The sequence below is a fragment of the Hakea prostrata genome, chromosome 6 (assembly GCF_041222555.1).
Source record: "Hakea prostrata isolate BN-2017 chromosome 6, UWA_Hpros_2, whole genome shotgun sequence".
Lineage (NCBI taxonomy): Eukaryota > Viridiplantae > Streptophyta > Magnoliopsida > Proteales > Proteaceae > Hakea > Hakea prostrata.
Genome location: NC_142605.1, coordinates 3,107,012 through 3,126,818, shown reverse-complemented (window position 1 = coordinate 3,126,818; position 19,807 = coordinate 3,107,012). Strand labels below are relative to the sequence as shown.

General features: G+C 40.6%; 1 protein-coding gene across 8 annotated transcripts in view; it reads right to left on the bottom strand.

Moving 5' to 3' along the window:
• DFB (DHFS-FPGS homolog B) overlaps positions 1-10,897 on the bottom strand; it is a 78,559-nt gene extending 67,662 nt beyond the window's left edge. Inside the window, exons 1-2 of one of the 8 annotated variants that reach the window (XM_089158090.1) lie at positions 10,807-10,897; positions 10,544-10,601 (exon numbers count right to left, since the gene is read on the bottom strand). In XM_089158090.1, the coding sequence (XP_089014216.1) occupies positions 10,544-10,553 (10 nt within the window). In that variant the 5' untranslated portion in view covers positions 10,554-10,601; positions 10,807-10,897. The other 7 variants (XM_089158091.1, XM_089158088.1, XM_089158089.1 and 4 more) reach the window with 7 other exon arrangements.
• Positions 10,898-19,807: the final 8,910 nt, after the last annotated feature.

Here is a 19,807-nt window from a genome sequence, read left to right as displayed (position 1 = left end):
TTATTATACACCATGGGTCTCATGGATGCAATGCTATTTTAACATGGACAAATCTTATAAATTTATATCCAAACATTTGATGCAGCTCTTGAGGAAGCCTATTCGAGGTTCACAAAACTATATCCATTTGAGGGGGACCATGTATATATGCCCACTACTCCATCCAATTCAGGGGAGCCCCCTTTGACATGAAAAAAGGGGGAGAAGAAAGTGAACATGATTCAATAGCCAAACTCATGGCAAAATTAAATCTTTCATTCTTGAGATATATATTTAGAACCATTATGTTATTCAAATTTTACACATTCATGATTTAAATATATTCAATGTTGTAGACAAATTTTAAATTAAATGCTTTTGTATCTATTGAATCACATGTGTTTGTCACCCTAAAAAAGGGGGAGATTGTTAGCAAAAATGACCTAACTGCCCTTATAGAGTTGTGATGACCACAAACACATATAATCGAGATCTAACATTCTACTTGTGTATTTAAGATTGACCAATTGCTATACAAAACAAAACACCCAAGGAGAGAGCATACGTTGCACAAAAGCAGTCAAGGCATCATGAAAAGATTAATTTTAGGGACTCAAGGCATGGAAGATCAACAAATGGACAACTCCACGTGCAAGTACAAGTCAAAGACATTAAGAATGAAGAGAAGACCGCACTTGAAGACCATGCATATAGATTAGGAAAGTGGTACATGTAACTGCATGCATGTTACATGTTAAGGGTTTTATGAAACTAATCATATGGGCAAAAGGGACTATTGAGTCAGTCCTTAGGGGTATAAAAACATTTTTGGAAAGCCCTAAACAAGCCCATGTGGTGTATGCCAGTCAACTTTGGGCTAAACAAGCCTAATCAACTGACAACATTCCAGAGAGCTCACAGCACATACCATGAAAACCCTCTGGTCTACTGCCAGACTTCACTACCCCATGCCCAATGGTCCTGATCGACAGTGAAGATAGTTGGCTCTCCAGCGGCTATATTAAGCCAATCAACTATGAGTCTCTAGGTCGGCCATGAGTTCAAGAATACAATTGTTTTCTACCCATGGGAACCCATTTTGACTAAGTCTTTTGGCTATAAATATGGGTCATCATGACACCCTAAGGCATAGATCTCAAGGTGTAAAAAGCTCCCATAATTGTGTCATCTCTCTAGCCATCTAGCCTCCCTTGTTTCCAAATCCCTTTAGAGATTCATTCCCTCTTCTTGAAGAAGGTTGTAAGGTTGATCTCAAGGTAGAGCTTGGAGACGTTTGACATTCTTGCATTCATTTCATACATGGGGAAGTGCCACCCCTAAGGTTATTATTTATTGTAGGGTACTCTTTGCCCAAAATTAAGGATTTTGTAAAGATGTTCTTGCCTTGACCAAGAGAATTGTAAGAGGTGTTATGCCCCACCCACCATACCGAAAGGAGCCTACTAGTGAAATCCTTCTAGAGGTCTAGGATTCTAGGAGGGAGTGGACGTAGATTTGTTAAAATCGAACCACTATAAAACTTTGGTGTCTTGTCTATTGTTTTATCTATTTATATGCATTAATTTTTAACTATTAATCAATTACAAAGACAAGCCCAATTCACTAGTCTTAACCACTTCACCTCCCCTCTCCTTTAGGTTGACTTTCATAGTCAATTTCGAGATTCGAGCTGCATAAACCTGGCAGGGCCCAAAAGATTGTAGAAGACACCTGAAGGATGCCAAGGGTCAAGTAAAAGTACGTGATGGTAGTGTCAGCGACCAAAGTGGAGACAACAAGGAGAGCAAGAGGTCTTCGGAGGAGAAGCTTCCTTTACACTCAAAATGGTATTGAGGGAAGGGAGATAGACCAAATAGGGTTAGGTTTCAATAAGTGGGAGTAAACCCATCAGCCCAAAGGTAGTCATGCTTGACAAATATCTTCTAGATCAGTTTCAATGAGGCCACCATCAGTTTTGGGGAGGTAGACAAAGGACACATTTAAGAGGGTGGATGAAGAGGGAAGATTCTTAGACTTTCCAAAGGAAGTTAAAGAAAAGGGCCTCAATGGTATGAACTGTGGCTTTGGGACTAAAAAGAACCACACTGATAAAGGTAAGAGGAATGGAGGACTAATCTGGTTATGACAAATTGACAATCCTACCATCAAAGGAGAGAAGCTTGCCTTTCCAAAGTTGGAGCGTTTTGTGGGCTTGGTCGAGCATCGGGGAGCAATAATGGTTAGTGAATCTACCAGGGATGACAAGCAGCCCAAGGTAGGTGACAAAGAGGGAGCTTTGAAAGAAGTTTGTGCATTGCAGGAGGGAGGCCTTGGTTGTGTTAAAGGCACCAGCTAAGAACAAGAAAGACTTCTCTAAGTTCACTTAAATGCCAGAGAGACTCAAAGAGGGAGAGGGAAGAGAGGAGATTAAGCAATGAGAGACTCTAAAAAACATCATAAGATCATCAGCAAAGGAAAGGTGGGTTAAGTTGAAGGCTTTACACTAAAGGATGGGAATGATGAGATGCTAGTCAGTTTGGATTGGATGGTTCTGGATAAGACTTCAAGTGCAAGGTAGAAAAGGAAAATGAAAGAGGACAGCCTTGATGGAAACCTACGTGAGAGGGAAAGGAACCCACCCTGGGAGCCATTAGTGATGACAAAGGAGGAGGTGGAGATGCAAACTTTGACCCAATGGAAAAAGGAGAGAGAATCCCATCAGGAATAGGACACTAAGGATGAATTGAGGTTATTTATTATATTAAGACAATTGTTGTACGGGTCCAACTATAAAGACCTCATAACACTAGAAGTTAATTGGAATAAAGCTGAGAATTCAAATCAGACTAGAAATTCCAGCCCATGATTTGTACAAACAGACCCTCCTCTAGACAGGGAGAGACTGAACTGGACTTTAAATAAAAGCCTTCTTTTCAAGTAATTCCTCTGGCATTTCCAGTAAGTTCTGGTTTTGTTGATAGAAAATTGAAGATATCAGGCTGATAAAGGTTCTAAAGGTGAAATCAAGCCTAGACACCTATGACTAGTTAAAGATCAGAAATCAACATTCAATACCAACCTGAGTTATTCCATCTTCATGGCTCCATTCAGGTATTACTGGCAGCCTACACTAATCAACCTTCTATTCTCTCTTATTTTTCTATTTTCCCCTTCCGTGATTCAATCTCTTCTCTCCACCTCAAAACCTCCATATCCCCAAAACCACCCATCACTTCCACCTCAAACTCCAGCCATCAACCCACCACCATACCCAATACCTTCGAAACCTCAACCCAAACAAACCAGCCAATCTCCAGATGTGATCATCGGATTATCCTTGTTTTCATCACCCAATTTTCCCTCCAAAATCAAGGATCCTAATATCTCAGCATTCCACCATCCATATCCTCTGAGGAGATCATCCTAAGCAATACGATCTAGATTCAGTCCATTTTTCACTCCATTCCCAAAACTTCTCATCCTATATCTCAAGAACTTGTCCCATCCCTCCAATCTAGATTCATCCAAAACTAACACCCCATCATCATTGATACTATTCATCCCAATTAAGCCAACCAAGGAATTAGGGATAGACCTAAAATAACCCCAGAAGTGGCGATAAAGGAAAAGCATAGCTTAGCCTTGTATCTAGTATGGCCACAAATTGAGCTGATTGGAACGCAAGGATCCATGTAGTTGATCCCATTTAGTTGTGATAAGGCTTCTCATTGTTGTTGTTATAAGCTAACCAGGGAATTCAAAAGCCATTAGTTCAACCCGAACAAGCAAACCATTTAGGACCATCCCATACACCAGACTCGAAATCAAGATTTAGGCCAAAAATCTAGTCCATAGAGGTCTTAGAAGACTATGCCTAATTTGGATAGGGTTGCATCAAAGACCCTAGTCGTAGTTTACTTTCTTTGGTAGGGGAAAATTGAGCTTTTTAAGTAGTTTGCTTCTCTTAGATTTTGTTTATTATTGTGGTTTCCATTTTGAAGTTGTTCCCATTCTAGTCAGGTTTCTATATTAATGCAAGAGTCTTTTCTAAATATTCATTGTTAGCTTAGTAGAAATCAAACCATGGTTATCAAAGCATCCGCCTAGGCGGCAAAGCAATTTTTGGACCACTTAAATTGTGACTGCTTAACTAACAGGCTGATTTCTTGCCGCTTTTTTGCTTAGTCACTACCGTTTTGCCGCCTTTTGCACCAAATTGCCGCCTAGATGCTAAAACAACCGCTTTTTTTACATTTTGTAATTTGTGCATATTATTTTTTTTTTAATCATAATTTATTCTACAATGTTGTATATAAATTTAAATATGTGGACCATTTCGGAATCAAAGCCCAATTTGCAAATGAACTCCAAGGCCCAAAGTGTCTATCGGCAACAGAATATGAAGCATGAGCCCATATTCAACATTGATAATCAATGAATTATTAAATAAACAATGACTTGGAAATCGGAATAATAAGATCTATTAATTTATCATGTCGGCATTGTTTGGTTAAAAAAAGGGAAAAATGGATACATCAATTTTGATTCCAATCCGAATATTATTCATGTATATTTAACAAAAAAGTCATGTTAAAAATAATTTGGGAAATAATTTCACTAAATTATATATGAATAATATTGTTATTCATAATTGTGATTCTTGAATGTTTTTTATTTTTATTGATTGTTGAATGTTTGTTTAGTACTTTAGTTCATTATAAAAAGTATTTGTATTAAAATATAGTTTAAAAGTAATTATATTAAAAATATTGACTAAACCGCTTTGGTCGCTTTATCCGCTTAATCGCCTAATCACCAAGACGGAGCCCCAATCGCTTTGGTTGCTTTGCCGCTTTAATAACCATGAATCAAACATGAGGATTTGAAGAATCGAGCATGAGCTTTTGGGCATGACTATAGTTATGTGAGCTTCTCCCCCCCCCCCCCAAGCTTTTATCCTAACCAGCCCCCACCACATAGCCTTGCTGCACTGCACGATGTTGTATTTACATAAAATAGGAGGCTAGTCGAATGAATGGAAATTCTAGGGCTACAACATTATCCAACTACGCCAAAGGAAAGAAGCTACCTGGGTATAACTGACATTGGTTCCATCACACTCTTGCTGCCTTTTCACCTAGGATCATATCTCTGCCTTTCTCCATCTAGATTGGTTTTCTAGATGGATTAATGGTTCAATGCTACCACCTTGGTAAGGAGAGTCATTTTCTTGTGGAATCATATAAATCCTATATGCTCTCCACGTATCTATAGAGCAAACCAGGCTTTCATTGAAGGTGTTTATCACTCAATTAAAAACTCAAAAGTAAATGAAAAGAAGATATGCTTTATAGTGCATAGATCAAGAACTTAAACTTGAGGACCAAACTTGGTCTCTCAAAAAATCAAGTTGGCTTAGGATCCCAACAAGATATTGAACTTCTTTCCAACCCAAATGTCCCATCTTGAGGTATATGATAACTATTGGAGCTAAAACTTACTAGCTAGCCTATTTTAGGTATCTAGATATAGTGGTGCCCTTCAAGTCATTTTTGCATTTCTTTTTAGAGGGGGTGAGGGTGGGGGTGAAGAGTCTAAATGAGAGTTTCACATAGATGATGTAACCCAGGTTCTAAAAAAAGGGGTTTGAGAGTTGATATCAAACCCTTAAATTGGGTCACTCTAGGATTGTCTCCTTGTGAACCAATAACCAAATAACTAATCCTTGGGAAGCTTGGTTCAAATATTATAACTCACAGTAGTAGTTTGAAGATTGTGTGGGATGGGCTTGGGGAAAAGTTAAGAGTTTAGGGAAGCACTTGGGAATTTTGGTTAACAATAAGCAGACCCCATAGGTGTGGGAGCTTCGGCACTGGGTACGCCCTTTAATAATCTAGATGGGATGGGTTAATTTGATAAAATAGATATCCAGCTATGGGATCAAATCAGATGGAATGGGGTAGTGGAAAAAAGGTGTGGAAGGCCTGCGACTAGGGATAAAAGGGTTGGGAAGCTTGCAACTGGGTCTTGGGAAAATTTAGGGATGAAAGGGTTGAAGGTAGAGAGCGGGTTCTAAGGTTCTTGACAGATCTTTGAATGATTCTTGAATTCAACTTTCTTCTTTCTTGATCTTTCTTTCTTCTTTTCTTTCTTTCTTTCTCTCTTTTCTTGGGTTCCTAAGCTGCGCAAGATAAAGAAGGGAGAAAAGAAGGACAAAAGAGGAGGGGTCCTAGAGGTGTCGCAAATTAGGAAAGCGGGTTGGGGAGGTCTGCAATGGGGAAAAGGTTGCTGGAATTTCCAGAACCTAGATGGGAGGGGTGAGGAAGGCTTGTGGTAGGAGGGGGAAGGGTGTAGAAAGGTGCAATGAGCTAGGCAAAGCAGAAGGGGGGGCTGGAATGGGGAGGAGAGGGGGCTGTACTTACTTGATTGAGGGAGAAGGCTGCTGCTTGTGTTAAATGATATTGCAGTTTGAAGAACACTTGAAGAAGACGACTCTCAAATTCCACTATGGCCCTCCCAAAAAGACCATGACCTAGAATTTATCCAAACTCATATTTGTATTCAATTCAACGTTTATATAGCTAGAGGGCTATACTTATAGCCTCAAATAAGAAATCGAAAAGGACTCTAAGTTGGAAGACAAAATGGAACTCTAATCAACTTATCCAACAAACTCAACAAGTTTGATATCAAAAAACTCTATAACTAACTCTAGAGGACTCCAATCCAAATTCTAAGAGTAGAGATAAAGCCCTAAAAATAAGGGGGTTAAAGTGGACTAAAATTGTGGCATCCCAACCTAACTAGGAATCTCACCTAAGCAAGGATTCTCAAATATCTTACAAAATAATAATCAGAAATATAAAATAAAATTAGATCTAGAGTTCAGACAACAAACTGGACTCACAGATTTTGGGTGTCTTAAATCTGTGAGTCCAGTTTGTTGTCTGAACTTGGTGCACCAATTAGGCTTGGTTCTAGGGTTCATATTTTCGGGTTTTAGTTTTTATTTTTTTATTTTTTTAAAGGGGGGGGGAGGGTTGGGTTTGAATGACTGCTGTAGTTTAAAGAACCCTTGAAAAAGTCAACTCTCAAATTCCTCCATGGCCCTCCTGAGAAGACCACGACTCCAAAAAACTCATATTTGTATTCAATTCAACATGGAAGTTACATAGCTGTAGGGCCTTATTTGTAGCCTCAAATAAGAAATAGAAAAGGACTCTTAAGTTGGAAAACCAATTGGAACTTTAATTGGCTTATCCAACAAACTCAAATACTTTGGGAGCCGGAAAGAAGAAGAAGAAAATCTCTAACCAACTCTAGGGGACTTCAATCCAAATTCTAAAAGTGGATATGGAGATCACAAAATAAGGGGGTTAAAGTGGACTCAAATTGTAGGATCCCCCCAAACTAAGAATCTTAGCTAAACAAGGACTCAAATATCTTGCAAAATACTAATCAAGAAAATAAAATAAAAGTAGATCTAGGGCGCAAACAACACACTGGACTCAATGGGACCCAAACCTAAGGCACCTGAAATTTGTCAAAATGACCATCAATACCCCCGGACAGAATTCAGCCACCCTTGGTGCCCCAATTGGGCTTGGTTCTAGAGCAAACTGTAACTACTAAAATGAAGTAAAATGCTAAAATGTTCTATTCTACACATAATATACTCACAAAGTGATCAACCCATTCATTCATACTCAAACAAGTTTATAATAAAAAATACAAGTGTTCACACTTGAAAATTCAATAGAGTAATACAATGGAGAACCTATGTCAAATGTGTACCCATGATGCAAGTATGTCCCAACTCCTAACTGAGTCCACCAACTTGTCTAGCTTTAGCTTGCTCAACTTTAGAATCAAAAGGTTTTAAACTAAGAAGAGGGAAGCCAGAATACGTAGTCTACAACTTAGGTCGTGATTAGATAGATGATGAGGTGGCAAAACCTGATGAGAAGGAGATTACACAAAGTGATTTTTTTTTTTTCTGTACCTTAGCTCATTCTTTAATAAACAAGGTGATATACAAGGTGATGTTTCCCAAATAATTAAAATAGGGTAGATAAAGAGGAGAGATGTGTCCAAGTGTTATGTATGATCAACGTATTCCTTTAAAGCTCAAAGAAGCTTTCTATAGAACCATCAAACGACTACCTATGATGCATGGTGCGGAATGTTGGGCTGTTAAAAAGCATCATATAGGTGAATCTAGTGTTGCAAAAATGAGGGTGCTAAAATGGATGAATGGCAAAAATAGGAAGGATAAGAAATGATCATATTAGAACCAGCTTGAGAGTAGCACCAGAATGCGATAAGCTAAGAGAAAGTCAATTAAGGTGGCACAAACACATTTAATGGAAGCATTTAAATGCCCCTGTAGAGAGAAAGGATCTAATTCAAACCGAAGTAATCAGAAAAACTGGTGGCAGACTAGGAGAAGTCGTGAGAAAGGATATGCATAACTAAGTCCTACATCTAGTATGGCTTAAAATAGGGCTGATTGGAGGGTAAGGATCTATGTAGCCAACCCCATTTAGTCAAGACTTGGGACAAGGCTTGCTATTGTTGTTTTTACTATAGCCTGCGCACTTGATTAGGAACTTCAGTGCATCTGGGTACAGTCCTTTGCTTGAAAATAGTGAGGAAGATGTGGTCTAGATGTCTTAGGGATCACCTGCAATGGAGTGTCAGAAGAAGAATGTGGTGAAAAATCAGAGAAAACTGAAAAATGGAGCTTCCAACAAAAAACTAGGCAAAATGTTCAAAAATCAGTGAGACCATTGAGTTGGGGTCTTTTTATACTATGGTTTGGGTCATGCAGACACACTTTGTTTGCCACATCCCACATGGCAATTTAGTACTGAAGTCAAGATTCAGCAAATCTCAATCCATAGAAAATTTCATAGACCCATCTAATTCTTCATCTAAATATCGTTCTTTCTGTCTTTCTCCTATGATGGTGGCAGCTAGGCATGGTCACTGCCTCATCTTTTTCCTTCACCCTTTTTAACCCCACCCCATGGCCTCTCTCTTCCTAGCACCGCTTTTTTAACTGGGTAATTCGACAAGCATGATGAGCAGTAATCTTGGGGCTGAAGACCTTGTTAACAAGGTGATGCCTATGCAGACAATTCTAAGATGTCACAAGATCTCCAACCTGAATAGCAACAGAATTCTTTAATCCTGTGCCTTTCTCATATAAGATTTTCTCCTCAATGCTACTATGATATCTTCTACAATTTCTACATGCATATCGACTTACAAATTATGAAAGGTGGAATAATCTGCAGAAAGTGTTTCTAGTATTGCTTTATCTCTCAGAAGAAAAAAAAATCCTGTGTATTCCCTTCATCATTAACTTCATTTTCTCAAAAATGAGCATAGAGAATACAGTACAAACAGCCAAAAAGGAATGCATCCAGCCCTTGAAAAACAAAAACTGCAACCAACAAACACACAGTAGGAAAACCCAAATATCATCAAATGTGAAGCAAAACCTCAGCCATTTCTTTCTCCCTATCCACCAACACATTTTAGCTCTTAGCAAACTGATACACCATAAATCTTTTTCCTACAACCCAAGCAACCAAATCCGACAATAGTACTTAAGCTCAACAACATCCAAAATCGATGCCAGACAATACTGTGATGGTAAATCTCTTTACTTTTACAATGGTCCAATTACCACTAGACCAACTACACGAAAAATCAACCATAGTCAATAGCAAACTGATTTGGAAAAGAAAGTAGAAAGGGACCATGTAGCCAACCCCATTGGGTAAATCCTGACTTGGGGTGTTGTGGTTGGCTTCCTCCTCTTTGCATTTATGAGATACTTTTTTAAAGATGAAAAGAAGAACCTTCATCATCATCAAAATATAGCATCCTTTTCTCCATCATCAACCATTGCACTTCAATTTTCCTTCATGCAAAATACCTCGGTGGGAAGCTCTTCCCCTTTAGCTACCCTGCTTCAAAATTTGAAACCTTCCTGACATCTTGTTTATCCTAGCAACTGTTTCTACAATTTGCCATGTTTTCCTTATATTGTTTGTATTTGATTTCACTTTATAATTCAGGTGACACATTCAATGTGTCTTCACTTCCTACAACAAACATCATAACTCACCTAGTAATCAACTGAAAAATTAAAAAGAAAAAGCTACCTCCAATATAATTGCCACCGGTTAAAACTTACATCATGCGATCCAAAACATAAAGATGAAAAAATTGAAAGCACGCTGAAAAGACAAAGGCTTCAACAGTTAATCTAGTATCGAAACTCCATCTTGTTCAAACGGAGAGAATTTATAAGTTCACGGCGAAGAGTAAAAAGAAATTGCTGAAACACTCTGGCTATTTGAAATGCTGAGTGAGGTCAAATAACGTGCACAACTCATTCTTAACAATTTTCCAAGACTAATATGCGACAGGCGCAATGTGAGAAAAAGCAATTCTGCACTTAGATGCCTGTAAATGAACTACTGTATAGTTACAGGGTATTACCCATAGACAGAAACAAGAATTGGAAAAAAACAAAATATACATTATATACCTCCTGACATGTTGATTTGCCTCTGCAACAACAGCCTAAGAGGGGAAATTTAGATAAACTGAGACAAGGAAACAAGTAGGTTACAAATAAGAAACTAAAATCAAAGCAAGAAATCCCACGTCTTTGGCTTTTACCAATACAAACGCATGCACGAAGGGGTTAGAAATCTAATATGACAACTTACGTACTTCTTCAATTTAAGGTGGTTGTTGACTAAATAGGACGAAGGCGGCTAAGAAGTGTGAAGATTTCTCAATACCTACCAACATGAGGAGCAGAGTCGCGGCATTCTTCATGCCAGTTTTCCTTTTGGCCCAGATGGAATCACGGTCGGACCACCATAGTCAACTTAAGTGACTTTTTTTTTTGGTAGAAACAACGCAATTTTGCTAGGGATCAAATGGATTTCATTATTCCATTAAAATAATCAAAACCACCTATTAAAACTACTTTTTGGTGACGGTTCGATCCAGTGACAATAAACAAGTTCGAGTTGGGCGGTTCAAGTGATATATGTAACTGAAGTATTGGTATTCCATACAATTAGTTAATACGTTTTAAAAAAATGGATTACATACAATTGCTTTCGTATATACGATTTGAAAAGCACAGCATATACTTATTCAAAATGAATCAAAAGCAGTAAGTGAACAGCTCGTGTTTCATTTCAAAATCAAAAGCCCCAAATCCATTTTTCAAGTTGCAAAGGAGAAGATGAAGACGAATTTCCCAGTTCTTGAAGAAGAAGAAGTTGCAGAGGAGAAAGTGTTTGAGATCTTCCAACGTTCTTGAAGAAGAAGAAGCAATAGCTTGAAAGCTTCAGTCTTTCATTCATTTGAGAGGTTCCAGCGTTCTTGAAGATGAAGAAGAAGCAGCTTGAAGCTTGAAGTAGCAGCTTGAAGAAGAAGAAGACGTGTAGTTTTCCCAGTTTCAATTGAAGGTCATTTCCCTGTTTTCGATCGAAGGAGAAGAAGAATCTTGAAGCGAAGAAGAAGGTTCAAGCGTTCTAGTGTTAAGGTTTTGAAGAAGAAGAAACCCTAAACCCTCAAAACCCTCTTCGATTCTTCCATCTTTCCTTGCAGTTCTTACTTCGTGCTGCTTCTTTGTCTCTCTTGTTCAGAAAATTTGTTCAGTTAAAAGGTAACATTTCATCTTAGCCTTCTGGATGTTTGTTTGTTACTGGAACGTTACCATATATTCTTTTGGTTGTTGTTGAATAGATGGAAACCAATTTCTGTGATTACGAAAATAAGCTTGTTTTATTAGGTATTCTATAGTTGTTGGGCATTTGATCCTATGGTTTCCTATGAAACTTGAGTATAGTGTTGCAGATGAGATTAGTTGTTTTTGTTCCACTCCTAGTGTGTTGTGTTTTGTTTTGTTTTTTTTTTTTTTTTTTTTTTTTTTTTTTTTTTTTTTTTTTTTTTTTTTTTTTTTTTTAAATTGAACTGGTTCAACCTGTGGTTTAGTTTAAATGATTTTTTTTTGAGATTTAGTGCTTTAGATATGATTCTTAGGACTTTGTGCGCTATCCTCTATGCTTATCTTTGAACAAAGGTTTTTTTCCCCTTTATAACTTGGGCTATCTCTTGTATTCCAGGTTTCCATAAGTTGAACCTAGGTGTAATTTAACAACTGTTTTTTAAAGCATTACAATATCTGTAGTTGCAACTTTCTTATTAGTTTTATAGTGTGAGACTATCTTTTCATGTTTGCCTCCTACATAAGCATTTTGGTAGCATTACAATATCTGTGGTTGCTGTGAATTTTAATATTGATTATGATCCTCTGGACAAGATGATCTGATTGTAGTTGAAATCCTTATAAGCATTTTCGTTTGATGCCCTCATTTTGTTTCTGATTGTAGTTGAAATCTGATGCGTCCAAGATCTGCTCAGCCCTTAGATCTCTTGAGAATGACCTGCAAAACAAAGCGTCAGATGTGGCCCGACCTGCTGGGGTCGGGAGTCCACCTCCGAAGGCTAAGTTAGTTGATGAACTTAATCACAAACGGCTCTGCTAGAACACAGAGCTAAGGAATGAATAACTGGAATTCGATTAAGATAGTAAGCATCTAAGTGTTCACGTTCAAGTGTGTGTCTCTAGATCCCCTTCCCTTGTGGGGAGGCGATGTTTATATATAGTGTACCTTCGAATCTTCTTCGTTGGATGTATATAAGCCTTCTTCGGATAGCCGTTGGATCTCAACAGATAGATCCGTTGAGTGATAGACTTCTACTAGTTTGGACTAGTAGAGGAATCCTAGGATAATCCGATCGTTATCTGATGATTATCCTTCTGAAAGTGATAAGTGATAGCCGCCCAATTCTACCTGCCGTCATTAGGTTAATTAACCTCCTCCATAAGTATTGGATTAGGGTGTGCCTGTAGCTGATTTAGTTTTCTTCCTCAGCAAGCTACCTCCTAAACCCGGCTCATTCGGAAACGAGTTGATTCTCTTCATCTCGACCGGAGTCGAAGGTCGAACCATGAACGAACCAAGTTCGATCATATTTTCTCTGTATCACGAGCCCCCCAGACCAAGCGTTCGGTCGATCTCGAGGGCTTGGTTTTTAATTGGGTTTGTCGTCAAGCAATAGTCTTGCATAATCCTTTAAACGTCATTTCGCATTTAATGTGGTAGTGTCGCTTTTTCCTCGAGCTTTGTGAGGGTGCCACTACACATCCTCTTGCCGCTGAAAACTATCGTGGCTCATGCAATCAAAACGACGGTTTTCAAACACCTGTTTTGGATTCGTGAGTTCAAACTTTCGAACAGTCTTCAAGTCTCGATCATTGATGCCGAATGAATCTCGATAGTTCACGTCCTTGAACATCCGTGCGGGTGCTTAAAAGTTGTTCGTTGTCTTCATAGGTTTCATTCTTCTTGTCTGGAATTTTGAAACCTCGTCGTCTTCTTCGCGCCTTTACAATTCTTTCGTTCTCGAGCTCTCTGCCTCAGTGAATCAGTAAGTTTATTGATCTTTTTGCAAAGTTTACTTTCTATCTCTAGGTTTTTTTTTCTCTAGAAACTGTCGTCAGACCCTTTAGTAATGGAAGATAATAGGGTTTCCCCTGCGCCAAGCACTAGTAAAAGTGATAGTGGCAATGAGGCCTTTGTTTCTCTCCCCTCTGAGCAGTCGAATAGTGACAACAAAACCCTAACTGCTCTTTGGCATGACTTCGCAGAAGTTAGCCAACAAAGAGTAGAAGAAAGAACTGAGACTTCTTCTGTGCATCCTAAGTCTGGACCTTCCATGACTCCTAGGGCGACTGTTGAGTCTTCTGGGCGGTCAAAAGAATCCATCAAATCCGTCGGAGGACCTGATTCTGTAGCTTCCTCTTATAATGAGGAAAATCTTCCTTTAGCTGTCCAGGGTTTTGGCTTTCCTTCTTCGTACCATCTTAGGGCTCCCAAACTAGATGAGAGAGTTGATTCAACCCTTCCGGGTGAATTTTCCTTGTATATAGATGCACTAGAAAGCGGGGTTCACTTTCCTTTCTTCAATCCCTTATTTGCAGCTGTTCTAAATCATTGGGACATCTGTCCCGGAATGTTTCTTCCCAATAGTTGGCGTCTCATCGTCGGCTTCTTGGGATTATGTTTTGAACTTGGCATCACGCCTTCTCTTCCTCTTTTCGTACATTTTCACATTCTTTCCATCTCCCACCCTCCTGGTTTGGTTGTGCTTTTCAAGCGCAACAGAGTGGAACTTGACTGGAGGGGCAGCATTCTTGCCAAAGGAACTTGCCCTTCTAATCACAAAGGGTGGCGCAAGCGATATTTCTTCTGTCAAGTGCCTCAATCTGACCTTAACTTCCCGATCGTCTGGAAGCAGTACACTTCATGCTCTAAGGGTAACCGGGTCCTTCCTTTATCCCAAGAAGACAGAGCGGCTGTCGGGAAGATCAAGTCAATTCCATGGTATCAAGAGATACATGGATATGAGATGGAATACAACTCCATCCTTCAATATTGGGGGTTGGCTCAACGTGAGCTCTCTTTCCGCCATGCTTTATTTCCTTGAAAATATTGAGAATTCTTTTAGCTATGACTCTTGTCTTTCTTTGTAGTGCCTCCAAGAATGGATCCCGAGAGTCTTCGGGTAAAAGCTGCCAAGGCTATTGTGACTGCTGAACGGCTGTCCCCTCGAGCCTTGACTGCAGAACAAGTATCTTCTGCACCTCCCCCAGACGCTTCATACAAAGGTATCAGGAACATGAAGCCAGTAGCTGACGCTTCGGGGAAAGGGAAAAAACCAATTGTGGAAGAGATAGACCTCCCCTCTCCCACTCGATCCAAAAGGAAGCATGACTCAGCCAATGCTTCCGTCCCGAAGAAATCCAAAAAGAATAAGGACTCTGAGGAGATCTTCATGCCTCAATGGACGCTGACACGAACAGATTGGGCAACTCAGGATCCCAAGAAAGCTGCTGAATGGAGCTCTCTTGGTCTTTTGCCTGCCGATCGTCAGGCCTTTGAAGCTCTGGAGGATGACGCTCTTGTTAGTCACTCCACAAGGTATTAATTTTCTTGATCCTTTGCCAATCGCCCTATAATCTTCTCTGAGATTTTTTGATAATCTCCCTGTCTTCTTAGGAATGCTGTGTTGAGCTTTTGTCAACACATGGAGGCCTTGAGCCAAGTTGGTTGTAACGGCTCCTTGCTGCAGACCTGCGAAGAGAATTTGGCAAAGGCCAATTCCGAAGTCGACTGGCTGAAGAAGGCAGCCGAAGAGCTGAAGGAGAAGCACGAGGAGGAGCTGAATTCCTTAATGAAGGAACTTGACTCATCCAATGTTCGTGTCCGTGACGCTGAACGTGAGGCTAGGAAGCATAAACAGGAGGCTATTGCCTTTGGCGAGAGCCTTGAGCTTAAGTCCTTGGACAATGAGTGCTTATCGAAAATGGCCGTTCCCAGCGAACCCGAACATATCAATCCATATCTTCGGAAGAAATGCATCCGGAAGTATCTGAACAGTGTCCCCTTCACCAAATTAATGGGCCACTTCAACCTTCAAGCTTATCGAGCGAGGCAAAACAATGTTTGGGAAAAAATCCTTGGATCCAACCCTTCCTTCGATACAACTCCCTTTCGAGAGGTGTGCCACAAAGAGATCTTCGGGAAGCTTAAGTTGGCCTTCCTGAATTGGGCTTTGGAAGAGGAGGATCCAATTCTAGCAGACCCAAATATTGAGGACTATCTTGCTAATTCACCGCCACTTCCCGAAGAACCTTCACAGCCTGCTTCGGAAAAAGATCCTGATAGAGACTCCTTGGTTGATAATGCCGTTGATAATGCAGAAGAAACATAGGAAAACAAATCCCCTATGTATATATTTATATCTTTTGTAAGGGTTGCCCCCCCCCCCACATTATTGATGAAATAGAAATCAATCTCTTTTCTCGAACTCTTCCAATGATTGTCTTAATGCTTCTTCTTCTCATATCCCAAAATATCGTCTTTAGTTCAAGACGTAAATGATATAAGTTAATCTTGCAGAGTAACTTGTACTTTAACTGGAGATACTGTTCGGGATGTCACAGAGACGCGCTTGGGAGAAAAGTGTTCATTTTCCTTTGAACATTTATTCCCAACCGTTCCTCCACTTATTGCGAAGTCCAAACGTTTTCCTGCATTCGTACGCCAATCACTTCTCCCAAGGAGTTTAATACTTCATGTGGTGCGACGGTTGATAGTATTCAGGTGAATATTGTTCCACGTGGAAACTTTGATCAACCTTCGAATTTTGAATTTGAAGCGCCGTTATCCCCTTACCGCTGATCCTTCGTTTTGAGGAGTTTGAAGCATCTCTTCAATCCTGTCCCTTGATTACCTTGGGGTTTCAACCATCGCATCGCACCTTGAGGCTATTTAAGCCTCTCAAAGGTACTTCACCCTCATCTTGCTATTTGCAAATATTTTTGTCTGATAGATTTGCAAAACGACATTCTGTCTTCCTCATACTCTTGTCCTTCAACACCATCTTCAATCAGAAGTTGAAAAAGTAAGTCTTTTGTCACGAATCTTCATCTCTTCTTCTCCCTGAGTAAACCCCATAGTATTCATACTTTGGGTTTACTTATTAAGGAAGTTTTGAACAGTTCATGCTTAACAGAGACCTAGGGTTTCCCCTTTTTCTGTATGTTGTAGGATCTTCGTACTGACACTACTTTTTTGTATTTGCAGTGCCTCCCATAATTGATTTGAGCTTTATTAGGGAGAATTCCTATAAGAAAACTGTCCCAGTACCGACGAAGGTTGCTTCCTGCGAGGCGATTGCATCTGGTGAATCTTCTAAATGTAAGGAGATTACTGTTGGTGAATCTTCAGATCAGATTCCCATAGTTTCTGCTGATGTTTCTCCTTCACTCCCTCTGCCTGAAAAAACCATTCGGTCTTCCAAAGAGGATGTGGCTCCCTCCGTCGTTGGTTGTACTGTTGATGCCCCTACTGGAGAAACCATTTGGGATCCCCTGATGAAGACCCTTCGGACATCTGAGGCAACTATGTTAGCATCTGATGAATGTGCGGTCCCAGCAGGCGTTGCTTCTATTTCCAACTCGAATGCTTGTTTGGCATCCTCCTCATCTCCTTCTCTAGAGCTAGAGGATTTTGCCACTAGGAAGCGCCCTAGGTTGGCAGATGATGTAGCTCATCCTTCTCTTGATGTAGCTCATCCTTCTTTCTCTTCGAGGCAACCTGTCTTGGTGCCAAGTGATTTTGACAAGGCACTGGTGTAATATCCAGCCCTATTCTAACCTTGACCCTGACCCGGATCCACTGTTGTATTCAGGTCCGAGGACCCGAAGCGGTGGAAGAAGAGATCTATGGACCATCCTGATTGATGATCATGATTTGGAGACCGATTCCATGGACATTGACAATGATACCCCCTTGCTTAAATGCATTGTTAGTGTTTAAGGAAAGTCTGTGCATCGGAGAAGATTAACATGGTTGATGTACCAAATGACCTCCTGTGCACAATCCGAAGGTATTCCCCGAAACTAGACTTCTTGATTGAATTGTGGAAGAAAACCTCACTCAATTTGACCTTGTATAGCCTTTCAAATCCCTACTTGAAGTTGCTGTTCTAAACCTGAGTTTTCTGCTGAAATCATCTTGGTCGATACCATTGAACAAAAGCATCGACCAAAATGTCCCAGACTGCCAAGTTAATGATTCCATGGAATATTCCTTTTCTATTTAATATGACCTCGAGCCTTGAGCCTTTTGCAATCATTTTTCTCACCTGGGAACGTGGGGAGAGCTTCCCAAAGCAGCTCCTTGGTTAGTGTGAAGGGTATCTCATCAAAGACACTTAGTTTATCATTGATTCTTGCCTTCATCTTCTACATTAAGGTATGACTCTTCATTCCACTCTCTACCCTACCATTTTCTACTCCTTTCTATTGTCATCTTGCTGATGGGACATTTGGAATGGTGCTGCAACCTTGCAACCACCACTCCAAGTGCCTACTCATGCTCAATCCATGATTCCCTTAGCCATTCATTGATGCTAATGCTATATCTCATGCCTAGCATATGTATCCATGCTACCTAAACATCATACCATTTGATATCAAACTGAGCTATAAAGTGTATTATGTTCATGTTTAACATTGCCAATGATTCCAATCGAATCCTATTAGTTCCTCTAGCTATTGCATGCATTCCTCACAATGCAATCAATCCAACTCATGCCATGATGTTTATCACTGAACGATAGCCAAATTGGGGCTAATTAGACCATTGGATTGGGTTAATTCCTGATATAGTGTCCACACGTGTTAAGATGCCTCCAAGTCAGATGATCCGAACACCGGAAGACTCAGGACCAAAAATCCCCAAAACCACACGCGAGGACTATTTGGTCGATCATGGTCGATACCATCGACCAAAGTTGTTCCGACAACAACCTTGGTTAGTTTGACTCGAATGACATCCGATCTTCCCGACTCCTAACAATGATGTTGTTTAGGGCCAACACTCATGGACTATCTGGTACTCAACATCACAACTCATCCAAGGTAAGGATGGTTATATCCATAAACATATAAGTCATCAAATATTGAACTATGCATCAAAGAATGAAGTCCCTAAATCTCACTCATTATGATCCTGATACATATGTGTTGTAACAGAATATTAAATCTATACAATTGTTGTGTACTCTATCATGATTTGCTATGTTATAATGATTCGTCAATATCATGATTTGAGTACTATTATGAATATGCGTTGGATGCAGAGAAATGATGAGATCCGATGTGTGAATGCACGATGACTGGGATGGAGGGTGTCCACGACACGCCGGGCACGGAGGGAATAGTATGGGATATTCTCCGATGGTGCCATGACACCTCCCGAGTTATTGGATGACATACATAGGAGTGTCTAGTGGTGTGGCTAGGTTCATCCTTGTCGGCGGACCCGAATCGGAAGGGCATAAGACCGAACAACCCGGGTAGTGTATGGTTGGATGGGCGCCTAGGCCGGTAGCCAATCCGGTAAGGGACATAAACCATGCTACGGATACCCGAAAGGGGCCATTTATGGTAGGGTTGCATATGGATAGACTTGGGCTCACGGGCGCCAAGACCGGTAACCAACCGTGAGAGGACGTGAGAGCTTCCGACATAGTGGATGACCAATAGGGTGATGAGTCCAAACCGGGATTCGGACTCTAGTGTGAAGGATACCGGAAAGGATCGCCGGGGCGAGGAATGGACGATCCGAATCGACGACCGACCGAGTAGATGACTTGCATTGGGCATGCACCGTGACATGCGCCAAACTGACCAAATGGTGATGGAGAGAGCGGTGACCGATCCCTTACCATGGTTTGATGATACCGATCTTCCCGAGCACCCAAGAATGGAAAGGGAGAGGAAGCGACACCAGAGAAGTACGGTGCTATGACAAAGCATGTCTACCAGAGACCAGATTCAAGAGTTAGGCCATATCCGCATCGATGTCCAATCACAGCAAAATGTCGAATGTGTATGATTCTAATTATGGAATAACCGAGCTTGAACTCACCGTGCAAATGTAGAACACCAGACGAAGATTACGATGGCACCCCAGAGGCGGACATGATTCCACAACACCCCCGGAGGGCGGGGAGGACGAATGGAGCCGAGGAGGAAACGCACGGGAGCCCACAGGGCGGGAGCGGCAGGGACATCCGCCGTGAGGAGACTACAAGTAAGAAGAAACCCAGCATAGTGCCCCACCCCGGTGTATTGTGGAACCATTGGTCT